General features: G+C 43.0%; 1 protein-coding gene across 2 annotated transcripts in view; it reads right to left on the bottom strand.

The window, feature by feature from the left end:
- The window catches only part of LOC122397996 (dual specificity tyrosine-phosphorylation-regulated kinase 2-like), a 45,192-nt gene that overhangs the window by 7,136 nt on the left and 24,418 nt on the right, over positions 1–13,638 (bottom strand). The window contains exons 2-3 of one of the 2 annotated variants that reach the window (XM_043397554.1): positions 4,190–4,870; positions 404–4,114 (exon numbers count right to left, since the gene is read on the bottom strand). In XM_043397554.1, coding sequence (XP_043253489.1) covers positions 3,917–4,114; positions 4,190–4,870 — 879 coding nt within the window. In that variant the 3' untranslated portion in view covers positions 404–3,916. Of the gene's footprint in view, positions 1–403; positions 4,115–4,141; positions 4,871–13,638 lie in introns of those variants that run through there. The other variant, XM_043397555.1, reaches the window with a different exon arrangement.

Here is a 13,638-nt window from a genome sequence, read left to right as displayed (position 1 = left end):
ACACGTGGGATAAGCACAATTCGACGCGTACGTATAATATTTTTTCATGCGAGCGCAACGCGGGTTATTGAAATTTCGCCGAGTGAAGGGTGTGTTTCTGTGTGTTCGTGTGGGGGGGACTAGGTTCGTAAATAATACAATGCGACGTCGCCTTGTACCTTGCGAGAAAACGAGAGCCGAACTTTCTAGGAAAGGTATTATATATTGGCAGTGGTATTTAACGATCGATCTTTCGGATCGTGGCGCGGAATGTCGCTAAAAAGTGTCCCAGCCGAACGAAAAATCCGCGGCGACATCCACCGAAGATCGATCGGCTTGTTTTCTTTCGTCATCTCTCGGCCAGCTGGCGAGACTGCGCGCGACGCGCGGTAAACAAACGTCTCTTCTTTTTTTTTATTTATACTGTTTTTTCTTCGTAAATCGAAACGACGTTCATTCTCTCGCAGAAATGAATCGGAAAGCGGTAGCGCGATCGCGATGTATAGTCTACGAAACGAAGGATTCGAACGAGAATATTCTGCAATCGCCGAAAACGAAATAAGAATCGATGAGACAGGGAATCGTGAAAAGACAACCATTATACAATCGTGCAACGTTTCACGAAACCGTTGTTCTTTCTCGCTCCTTGTAACGCACATTAGCTACATCTCACTACGCACGTGCTCTTATAATTCGTGGCGTTTTTTTTTTTTTTCCTTTTTTAGTTAGCGTTACAACGTAATATAATATATACGCACTTCATATTTATTTATATTTATATATATATTTATATTTATATATTTATCTACGTTCATCGATGTGAACTCCAAATACGCCTAAATTCCATATCACAAGATATCCTGTTCAGTATCACGATTTTTAATAAACTCCCGGTTCTCGTCGCTTCCTCCCATTCATTTTTTTTTTTTTTTTTTTTTTTTTTTATTTATTTATTTACTTTTATATGCTTTCAAGTTTCCCTCGACTTCTTTCGTGGATCGTCCCTTCTCATTGTCATTTGCTGGTTTCGTCGCCGTTCTCTCTCTCTTTTTTTTTTACCGCCCCGAGATCGCGCTCTCTTACCGTCGTTTTCTTACCGTCGCTCTCTTTGATCGTTGTTCGTCCGCGTCTCGTTCTTACCACCTTCCGTCAACAGCCCGTAATGTTCCTTTTACGCGCCTCTCGTTCGTTCTGTCTAATTAAAATTAGCGTATAATTCGCTTGTGCCGGGGTCGCCAACGCGAGGACACAACCGGAGATTCGCGCACGTCGATGTGCTCGCGTTCATTGTTTACCGGTCGCGAGACGTTCGGTTCCGGTGTCCCTCTGTCGATGCTGCTGACGCGAAAAACGAGTCGTGCAACCGCGACGGCGTCGAACCGCGAACTGAGTTCCTCCGCGTTCGAAACGACGACCGGCCGGGACGCGTGGCACGCGAATTTCGGGTCGACGTCGTTCGGGAAACGATTCGATCGTGTTATCGGCGTCGAATGCGTCGCAACGACCATCCGGGAACGCGAAATGCTGAGCGAAAGTTACGTCCAGTCGTTTAATCCGACTTTCCGTTTTCTGAATACCGGGGGTATCCTTTTGATGCGATCCCTCTTTGTTCGGAACGAGTTAAAATTATACGCTAGAGTATGTCCCGTTGAGTTTGAACGCGCCAAACAGTGACAAACTACCCTCGATGGTGGAAATAATTTCCAATTTTTTTTTTTAAATCCCATTCTTTTTGGATTTTAATTGATAATTTTACGTAGGTTCAGAAAAATTGTATGTGTGATAAAATAATTGTATAGTTTCAAAGTGCAAGACTCACTCGTCGCATTGGGCTAGTTGTTTTAGTAGGTAATTGGTAAAAAATGCTCGATATCGTCCATTTTGTGTTTGCTGATGGTACAGCGTACCCTTTTCTTTAATAAAATAACGATATTAGAATACTCAACATCCGAACAATGATACTCGACTGCTCAAGTATTCGAATGATATTCGAATACTTAAACATTCGAATATTCAAACGGTCCGAGTTCCAATTTTAAAATATAGTTTAATGTTTGAATTTGAATTCGATAAATATTTTTGAATAATATTTAAAACTCTGACAAAGAATTTAATGCCTGTAGAATAATACTATTAATTTATAGAGAATAGGCATTTGCGACTAGCTTCTATATAATTTCATAAATTACAAATTCTCCGAGTCTTGATAAACTACAATTTGTTTACAACCGTAAGAAGCTTCGAACGCAACGGGAATACTTCAAGGTATACATTTTATTGCACGAAGCTATAAAGAATGCTCCTGAGCGATGTCCGCGATGCGAGAGAAATCAGTCTTTTCGCCCGTAAATTGCGTTTTCATAGTAATGCTATTAGTCGTTCGCGTCGTACGAAATCGTCGACCAATAGTGGAATAATTTTCAAAAATTCTGATCGCTGAATCTGAACCTGAACTGCATCCAGGGGCATTCTCGTCGGCACTTTGTTACAATTGCCTTGACCTGCATCGCGAATCGAATCATAAATGCCGTCCAGGCAGTGAAATCGCGTATAAACAATAAAAGTAATAAAATTACAAAAAAAAAAAAAGGCAGTGGTAAAATGCAGGATAGTCCTTGAGTATATACACGCGAGAAAATCATCGAAACTTATAACTACACGATAACATTAAACAAAAAAGAAAAGGACGAATCAAAAGACGTTTAAAAGGAAACACAATTAAACTAATTATGCCCAGAACAAGAAAGACAAAATTCAAAGGTTAAGTATCTAACCGTGTCTTATTCGCCGATTCTAAACATAGACGTTCAATCTGACTCGTATAAATTACTAATACGCATAGCGTATACTTCTTAAGCTGACAAGGATCGATTTTAATTCCTGTACGGTCTACATAGTATCTACTGCAGAGTATCGCGATCCTCGAAGGACCCGTCGAGTCCTGGTCGTTAATCTGACGCGGCTAAAAATCCTTATTCGAAACGTAACTTAAAAAAAAAAAGACAAAAATACATGCAATCGCGCTGGTGACCGTTAGGCGTTCGTCTCGATTATAAAACGCCCAACGGTTCGAGCGTTTTTACAAGTAATATTCATTCCGGCGTTATTGCTTCAGTCTACTTCGCTCGGATCGAAAGACAACTTGGGCTCCTTTGATCAATAACAAGTACTTGTTCGGTCGGAACAGAAAATCAACGTTCTCTTCTACTCGATATCGATAGCGTCACGAAAGGGGGAGAGATCCTCTGACCTAAAAAGGCCGGATGACTCTATTCAGCGAGGCACATGCCCTTTGATTATTAGATTCCTGCTCGGTTCGAGAGGCTCGTGTGCGCGCGTCAGTAACGTCTAGATGTCCCGAATGAGGCTTCATCGCGGTCGTCCTGTCAGCCCCCGTCAACCGAATAACCCATCTACGGACGCCACCCGGAGAAATCGATTCATCGACGTTGCGCAAATCTTTGGTTCTCGGCTTCCCTCGGCACAATAACCCCGTGGTCGGCCTCGCGCGATAATGGGACGCGTGTCTCGCGAATCCGATCTCGGTCGACCGCGAAAGTAAACATACGAGAAAAAGCGAACGTCCGCCGATTAACAGCTTTACAGCGTGCACGTTTTTTTTTCTCTCTCGCGAGCAACGGCCAACGAGAAATTGAAATCCTGAACGTGCGGGACCCGGAGCGCAACGCGCGGCCCGAAGAAGTCTAAGGTGTTTTACCAGCGGACTCGTGGTACTCGCGATCGACCTCTAGTCCCCTTTTCACCAGCGTTTTAGTAACGGTATCGCGTAGATCACAGTAATATCCGAGGTTGACGACGAGGCCACCCTGTCTCGTACGCGCTCCGAGCAATCCTCGACGAGGAGCAACCATACACACTCCTGGGCAAGGAGAACGAGTGACCTCGCGTTTTCGTTTTTTTTTTTTTTTGGATCGTCTTAGTAGTACCTCGGGAATATCCTGATCATCACTCCAGTCGATGTATTTATTAATTCATCATGGGCGTGCGGCTGCTCGCCATTAGTACTACTGCTGCTACCACCATCACCAACACCACCACCACCACCGGCACCGGAGTTCAGCGGCTGATGATTGCTGACGCCCGCTTGATGATTCGTCGTAACCGCCGTACCTGACTGATCACCGTGATAACGTTATAGTACCGAATAAATGGTGTTCAGAGTGTGGAAGATGTCATTCAACTGCTTCACCTTGTTCGCGTGCTCGGCGTTATTGGTCTCCAGGGTGTTCGACTTGCTCGAGCTTCTACTACCGGACCCGGAGATACGCAGTCTGGTGGAGGACGCGGGCGGCACGGCGGCCGCCGGTACCGCCGGCAGTGCGTCGTTGGTCTTCTCCGGCGGCATCGGTAACCTGCGACGCAACCAGCCGTGCTTCAACGCTTTGCTGGGCGTCATCCTCTCTTCCGGGTCCCATTCCAGGCAACGATTTATGAAGTCCAGGAAGTACGGGTCGTCGCAGTTCTTCAATACCCGTCTCAGATCCTTGGAACCCGGTGGTCCGCGGCGCTTACCTTTTCTGGAGTAACCGCTGCTTAATATTATCGAGTTGTTCGGCAACGTTCTGGTATTGCAGTACCGCGGATAACCTTTCGAGCTGATGAACTGCCTGGACCGTTTCGCCGATTCCAGCAACCGAAGCGGCGGCATGCCCAGCAGCTCGATTATACAGGCCAGCTGATCCGCCTCGTCATCGCCTGGCAACAGAGGGAAACCGGTCACCAGCTCCACGATGATGCAGCCCAGGCTCCACATGTCGATCGGCATACCGTATTTCGCGCCCAGTATCACCTCTGGCGCGCGGTAAAACCGACTCTGAATGTAGGTGTACACGCGCTGGTTCTCGTAGCAGCTCGAGCCGAAATCGATCACCTGAAACAGAACGATCACGGTTGTCAGCGACGAGATACCGACTTAATACCTTCGACTTAACGGGGGTTTTCTATGTTCTCTTCACTAGGCAACTTCTTAAAAAATTAAAATGTATTTCCATTGCATTGTACATTTCTATCATTCTAATTTCTTTGGTACAAATAAATATACTATAATTCTTCTATCAACTCAATCTGAATACCGATTTCTTCTTCGATTATCAGTCATGATGAACACAGTTCCCTTTTTACGATGCAAGAAAGCAATACCTATTCGATTGGTCGCATCAAAGTTTCGAATTGCCGTCCTTTGCACCCCATTTATTTTACCCGGCCGTTTGGGCAATTCTAATTTTACTAGGCTATTAATCGACCTATTGCGATATCAATAGCTTCCGATATTTTTAGACACAAGGGTAGCGAATATGGGATTGCCAGAAACAGGCTGTTACGATCGGAAAGGGAATCGTTTCAACGGAAATATCATTCCTGTTCTAATCACGATAGATTCTCCGATGATTACAAAAGTCTGTACAACGCTCTGTATCGATATAAACGAAATTATTTCAGAAAAAGAAAATTTCGTCGCATAATTTTGAATCGTTTCCTTTTTAGTTACGCCCAACTCGGCGAGACGAAACGGTTGCAACGGTTCCGAGAGAACCGGAGCGGTGCCCCGCTTATACTGACGGAATAGTATATTATTTGCAGGCTTCGGGGCCGGATACACGAAATCTCGGATATATAACCGTCTGAAGTGTATCATGAATAACGTACGTGGTCTGCATGAAACGAGAATTCGTGTATCGTTTACGGCGCATTTGGCAACGAGACGTGACAAAATAATACACCCCCGTAAGAAGCGGTCGCCGCCGCCACGCCGCCCCGTTGAGACATTATTTTTCACGATCCCGGGCCAAAGTATATACCGTATGGGGCACCGGACCCTGTTCTTTTCCGTCTCGTCGTAAGTTATTAACACGTTTTACGCGAACGAGCGTGAAACGGAGAATCGGCTAAGCAGCGGATAATTTTGTACGATCCTATCCGTTTTCTACCGGCCTACTTTAATATTTCGGGCTTGCGTCGAGTGCTCACGTGCGGCCAACAGAAACGCCACGTTGGAATTTATCCAGGATTATAGTGGTTCGCCCAGTTATTGGCCAACGAGCGTCTATGCAAATTTCAATAAGCTATGATACCATCGTTCGATGACTAAACACCGACCCTCGAGCGAGGTCTGCTTGGCCTTAAAAAAATAAACCACCCTTTCTTGCGTCGAGGTAAGATCGTTCATAATTAACCGATGTTCAGTTTATCAAGTATAGTTAAGAACATACAGAGACGACCATTTTGATTTACTCACGCGCAAGTCATATTTTAATTTCTAAACTGTGTGTCATCTTGGGAATTTTACGAGCAAACAAAGACTTTCTCATTACGTAGTATGAGACGATCAAAGCTGTGTAACGTCGTCAAATATTTTGACAAGCTTCTCGAAATAATAAGCTCAATTTGGAAACTAAAATACGACTCGTGTGCGAGTAAATGCCGGCCACTGTAAACAGGGATTTTCTACTCCAATAATTACGTTATCTATCCGCATCTACATCCTGCTTACGCTGAGATATCAGAGGATTATCAGAGATTACACACGGACTCTCTCGATCACTTTGTTATTCTAACCCGCTATAAGAGGCATCCTGCGTGTCTATCAGCTTGGTACACGTTCGATATCTCAGTATCGTTCGAAAGAATTTATTTGCAATCGCTTACTGCTCTATGTTGACCACTATTCAATTTAATAGAAGCCTGTAAAGATTTCAAAAACCCCCTACACTCATATCGATTTTTTTTTTTAATGTAAATACGTATCATTATTAATAGACGACTATCCCAGTAATACCAAGGGTGTCTCATAATTTTTCAAATTTGGACTCGAAACGCCACCGTGGCTCTCGACCCGCCATTTAGTGTTAATCGTCCCGTTTCCGGTGGGCGTTGAAAATCAATTTGCATTCCATTGATGTATTTTTACGGGATCCAACCAGTCGGAGGTCGCGTTGAAATTACGAAACAATTGCGAGAGGGGGCGAAGGTGTTAATTACGGTATCGCGAGGCACGTCGGTTGTTTCTTCGTTCACGACTCGCGTTTGGCACGGATTACATTTATTCCCCGGCGGCCGGTAATTACGGACGAGCCTGTCGCGAATAATTACCAGAGCACGCTAGGTACGCCATTGCGTCTGGTTTCGCGAAAGGGGTCAGGAATCATCTCCGGAGTCGTGGCTTGTTTTATCATGCCACGGCAAAATGAGATACGAGGGGAGAAAATGTTTATTCGCGGTTTCCCTTTCATTCCGTTGCGGGAACGGCGATAAAAAGAACCTCGTTCCCCTAATTGGAATAGCTGTTTAGCTACCAGAGGTAACAGGTGGTGCCTGTGCGCCGACGCTCATTCACGCAAAGGTGCCCGGGTACCAAGAAAATCTGTCCAAGATTTCCCAGACCCCGTTGTTGTTGTCGCTGTTCGACAATGGCTGCCGACACCGGAAAACCCAACGATTCGGATCTTCAATTCGGAAAACGTGGACTAAATTAATAGCGTTATTATTTCTACATTGTTTGGCAGCAACGACATGGTTTCAGGGGTCTTTTGAAACGTTATCTATCTTTTTGCTAAAGAATAAGGCAATTACATGCTAGTTAAATTTTCAGAGCCACCATTACCTGCTAAGTATTTACAGAAAAGTGCTCTTGTAAATTGTGCAAATTCCCAGGTAAGTTAAATATCAATATACAGTAAAAATAAAAAAGAAATTTATAAGAAATATCGACAGGCAGGTACCTAAATTTCTCGGCGAAAAAAAAATTTCAAATCGTTCTGAAAAAATTATTTTTATTTACAAGGGTCAATTACAATTATTTTTGGTTATTAGACATACCCTCGAAATTGTAACCATTTTCGAGAAAAAAATTCAATAGATGCCTAAATTTTTCGGCGAAAAAAACAATTTTAGATCGTTCTAAAAAAATTATTTTTAGTTGCAGGGATCAATTACAATCATTTTTGGTAAATAAACATACCCTCGAAAACGTAACCATTTTTGAGAAAAAAATTCCATAGATGCCTAAATTTTTCGGCGAAAAAAAAAATTTTAGATCGTTCTAAAAAAATTATTTTTGGTTCGGGGGATCGATTACAACCATTTTTGGTGAATAGTCATACCCTCGAATTCCTAGCCAGTTTCGAGGAAAAAATTCAATAATCGGATTTTTTCGACGAAATGAAAAAATTTAAAATCTTTCTAAAAAAAATATTTTTAGTTGCAGGGGTCCATTACAATCATTTTTGGTGGATAGACACACCCCCGAAATCCTGCGCACTTCCGAGAAAAAAGTTCGTTACTGAAAATGCTTCCCCGAAATTTTATGCATATTTTTAAAACAGCATAACTCCTGAACGAATTGAAGGATTTTATTGTTTCGAAATGTAAACAACGCGTATTTGGGTGAAGAATATGTAGAAATTCTAAGATAGCTCCTTCCCTTAAAACGGAAGCAATCAATTCCTCCGTCTCAGGGGCATCCTTTTTTTCGATCGAAATGCAAAGATCGTGGTTCTAAAGTTAATATTCCTCGGCTGCTTAATGGTACCAACGCGTCGGGTAAAACGTTCGATTTGAATAAACGTTGCAGGCGATTTAATGCAGGGGCAGTGAAGTTAATTTGCAGACCCAATATTTCCGATACCGTCCGATCGATCATCAGGAATTGTTTTCGATAACCGATCGGTGAAAAACAGGGGAGAAAAAAGTGGGTGTACTCGTATCCGGTTCTCAGCGTTCCGGTGGTTTGTTTGAACTCCAGCAACGCGAATCCTTTCTATGTAACGAGTGTCTGTGCGAGGAGAAAAAAAAAATATCGGCGAATAAAAGCCCCGTGTCGATTTAATTTGGAGAACGTTGGAATCATTCTGCGAATGGGAACTGCTTACGCTCGCAACTCTAATTCGATGATTACTAGAGCGTTCTAAACACGCTGAAGTGGATGTTTGCAAAGGGAAACAAAAGCCGATACCGGCTGAATATTGCAGGCGAAACGTGTGATTACGAGGCAAACTCCATTTCCGTGGCCACATGCGGCGCACTGATAGTTTCTCGGAAACACCGACACCCGGGTATCGTGAATTTCGGCGTATCCTTCGACCTCGAATTATACAAGCGATCGTTGATCAGTAACGTTTCTTTCGTTCTGAATGACGATCGAGCACTTGTAAATTTTGGAGCACGGCTCCGTATAAAACCAGCCTCGAAAAGCTGAACAGCGAGACGGAGGGCCTTTTCAGACATTCAGTAGCCAGCTACCGGTTTCCGGGACATACTCATTCATTCCCCATCTTTGCAAACTGGAAACAAAAGGCGTAGAATGTATCTTGGACGCCTAGTCTACCATCACTGAAAAAAAAGTGTTAACGAGATACTTTCCTGCTAACTTCGACAAAATAAAAAAAGATATAAAATTTCACCGAGTTTTCGGGAATCGAACCGTTTGAATTAATAATCAAGTTATAGTTTGCTTGAGCGGTACACGCGACCGGATATTGCGCTATGAAACTTTGAACGCTGTTTATTCTCAAAACATTGTTTTCTAGAACGTTAATATTTAATATCAATTTTCAAGCAATCGATTCGTTGCGAAGTAATTGTACAATGACACGGTAGAGTATCGCCTTTAAAATTCGGTACGCGTTTAATTGGTAAATCTTCGTCGAGGAAGGTAATCGCGTTAAATGGATTTTCGATGGAACAATAGAAAATGGTACCCGGGGTAAAGGCAATGCATATAGATCCATTTAATAGGAGTTGAACCGTAGCACGGTGCGCCTTTGACATATTCGTAATCAACAGCGTGCACGGCAACGCGACTGTGCAACGCCAGTCGATTTTTTCCATCGATCGAGTTAAAGGCCTCCCGCCACGAACCTTGACCTTTGTCGAATTTCTATTTTATTGCAATATCCGTCGCATCGGACGACTTAAATTGTAGCTTTCGTCGTTCCTCGTACGCCTATATACAGCTTGCATATCCGTGCAATCTCTCTCGCTCGTGTTCTAAAATAGAAACTGGTAATAAGTCTGTCGGTTTATATTCTCCCTTCCATGCACCGACGTATTCTCCTTTTCCACTGTAAGCTTACTGCAACTTCGAATCACGATCTAAATAAACGAATAATCGGTAAAGTCTTGATCCAAAGGAAAGATTTTTCTGCGTTCTCGGACGTTGCAAGGTCGAAACGTTTAAGACACATTTTTATTCATCCGGGGACCAATAAAGACAATCCCCGATAAAGTTCACCGAGGCGACTTTATGGAATTCGCGCACGTTCTCTTCCGGGAACGTCTAATATCACTTATCGTTCCGTTCTAGTATTAATTAATCGAAGGGTATAAATAGCCAAGGCACGATTTCTGTATCGAGAGATAAAATGAAATCCCACTGGACAAAGGGGATAGATACTGACGATCGCAGTTTGTTAATTGGAAATTGTAAAAACATAGAATTTCGACAAAAGGTCGTAGTTCAACGCGAAGGACTCCGGTTCGATGATTACTGGGGCATTCTAAACGCATTGGAATAGATGGATATCGGCGAACGGAAACAAAGGCAGACGGCTGCATCGGTATTACAATCGAAACGTGTGATTACGGAATTAACGAGACAACTCGATTTACCTTGACATCGGCGACTGAAAAGCATTGTTCGAACGAAAACACGTTACGCAACATCGATCCGCCGCGATTCAGGTAAGATCGAGCTAACGTGACTGCCGGGGTTCGGGTTGCAACGCTATACCGCAACCAAAGACGTAAACGAGAACGCTCTTCATTATCCTAACGGGAAGAATTGGCTGATTGAAAATTGCCACGAACAACCGCGCTACACGTGTAATTAGTACGTATCGATTAGTTGCCGGTGATGCAACCACAGTTTTCGCTGTTTCGATCCGTGCATTTCCCCGGAAATTTATTTCTTTGTCTTTTACGTAAACCGACGGTCGACACTATTTAATGAACGGGTTTAATTCGAGTCGCACGAACAATTATAATCCCGATGATATTTCCGCATCCAAATGGAAGCAAACTTGGCGAGATTGGTCGTTCCGGGGAATCGTGGAAGGAAAAGTGTTCGAGTTTGCAATTATTCGCTGTACATCGAATTCCGCTGAAAAAATAGATCGAGCACGATAGACTCGAAACCAAGGAGCTATTCGAATATTATTATCCGCAGTGTGTGAAGCTGGGCGTATCATTTCACGGTGGCTCATAAATTATTCAGAGCTGTAGCTTTCTTTCGAATAGTTCTGTAATTCCTGATTGATTAAACAAATAGTTCTGGTCATTAAGCCATAGATATTGACCTAGAACCAAACGAGACGCAGCGTGAAGCTGGGTGTCTCGGTTTACCATTGCTTACCATTTCTTACCATATTTTATGAAATTAACGGTTCTACAGTTCTGGAACGAGTTCTAATCTTTCAACAGGAATAATTAGAATTTAGAGTTACGTTCTGAAACTGTTGCGATGTAACAAGAGTTTCGGTTAAATTGTTTGCTCGAGTAACAAACACGACATGGAAACACTTGGACTCGATACACGTTATCCTGAAACCGCAATGCTGGATCCAATACATCAGATGCATGGAACCTTGTAGAAATGTCAGAGATATCCGATGACATTCGCAAGACCAAATTTGCGCGAGCCCGAATATCCCCGAGATCGGAATAAGTAATCCTCGTTCGATCAACGTATCGATAATCGCGATTAATATTTATCGATTATCGAAACGAATCGCGTTGATTGACGGTCGAAGTAATCGACAGGCGTCAAAGTCGATTGATAATTGAATTAACGGGTAATCGTCCATGACGATTGGCGATTAATCTAATCGCTCGCGACGATTAACGATTATAGCAATCGTTCGTTAGTACGTTGATTGAATTAACGATAAATCTTCTGTGGCTAATAACGTAGACGTTATCTATTCGGTTCGTTTGAAACGAAGAATTCATTGAGCTTGATATTAATTTCAATTTGATATAATTTCATTTATAAAAATATTGATACTTTGAATAATAATAAGTGAAAACCATAGGAACAATATTTGATTGTATCGGTGGGATTTGATACAAACAATCCTGGATTTATGAATTCCTGATATACACCGGGGCTAAATATAAACAGGCATGTAATCCGTGGGGTCTGGAAATAGATTCTACTTCTACAAGAAATTGCGAATCGTATTTCACCGATAAATTGTACGATCGATCGATTTTTATCTTCAATGCGTCGGTACAGTAGCACCTCTACTATCAGAACACTAATTAACGGAACGATAGATTTTATCCGGGCCTCGATTATTAGTAAATTAGATTATCAGACCACTAATTAACGGAACGATACATTTTATCTGATCGTTAGTGAATTTGATTACAGGATTCGATTATCAGAACATTATCGTTGTGGAAAGCTTATTATATGTATTCTACAGTGTTTACACTTTGCTTTCTGCAGGCTAGGTCCCTAGTAAAAAGAAAACAGGAATCGAAACCGATAAACTCGAACGAGAGTTCCTCATAACTGTTTCGAGAATCGAAAACGATATTATACCAGATTCCAATCTCTGTTTACACCGAATGCCACGCGCCCTGCAGTTATATGCATCAAATTTAACGGGTCTGAGAGATCGCCCGGGTATCGAGTCTCGCGCGAAGAGACGAACCGTGGATTTCCTGGAGCTCGGTAAACACGTCTCTAAGCTGCTCAACGGACGCGTGTCGTTCGAAGTTACAACGAGAAATCTACACGATGAGATTAATGGCCGGGCGGGGAACTTGCAAGGATTGGGGGAAGCCCGTCGGCGTCGTGCACGAGAGGTCCCATTACGCACTGCGTTCGCAGAATCCTGTTCCAAGTGTCTGTTCCAGGCTCCCGTATAAATTCGATGCGAATATTTTGTACGCAGACGAGCGATCCGCTTTATCGTCGAATCGTCGTCCCCCGGGGGACCGTGGCTGCAGGGAGGCCTGAGTCACCCGGTCGACGGGTGCAGGGAAAGCCGAAGTGGCCATCTCGTTACGTTTCTAGCCGCTGCTTTTGAGTTATCGATCGACAGGCTGCCCCGGTGGTCGTCTGAAAACGTTTCGCGGTAAAATCTGACCCGTTTTAACGTTTACCCGGTATACCCGGGTCGTCGCGAAATTCAATACCCCGGGACTGTTAAACGGGTGCTCGTCGATGCTCGTGGGATTTCACGCGTTACGCGTACACACGTGGTTATTCGCGCGAGCGCAAAAGTGGAGTCAAAAGGTTAGATAAGTAATTACGGAATACTAGTGGATCGTTGCATATTAAACGACTTCCCGCCATAATTAAAACTAGCTGATCGGTGAAATTTATTTTTTTTTAAAAAGAATACTAGTTCGTAATGAAATGTGGAAACTTATTCCTGTTCATTCCTGTCCACTCCTGTAAATTCTTGTGGCTGTTGTAAAATTTCGAGGATTTTTATTGCTCTTAAATTTATTCATTTTGAATAACCAACAGTACGTAGGTGGTCTTGCACGAGCCTCAGACCATAAACAACGGTTTTATATATATCGTAAATTACATCTGGGATTTCGTCGCTGCACGAGAATGTCATAATTAATTTTCTTGCAGTTCCCAGTATAACGACTGCTCCTATGCAGCGTGCTATAAAATTGTGC

This window comes from Colletes gigas, unplaced genomic scaffold (genome assembly GCF_013123115.1).
Source record: "Colletes gigas isolate AHSC1104 unplaced genomic scaffold, ASM1312311v1 Colletes_gigas_Sc00010, whole genome shotgun sequence".
In the NCBI taxonomy this organism is placed as follows: Eukaryota; Metazoa; Arthropoda; class Insecta; order Hymenoptera; family Colletidae; genus Colletes; species Colletes gigas.
Note: the sequence above shows the minus strand (reverse complement) of the source record. Positions and strands in the feature narration are given on the sequence as shown.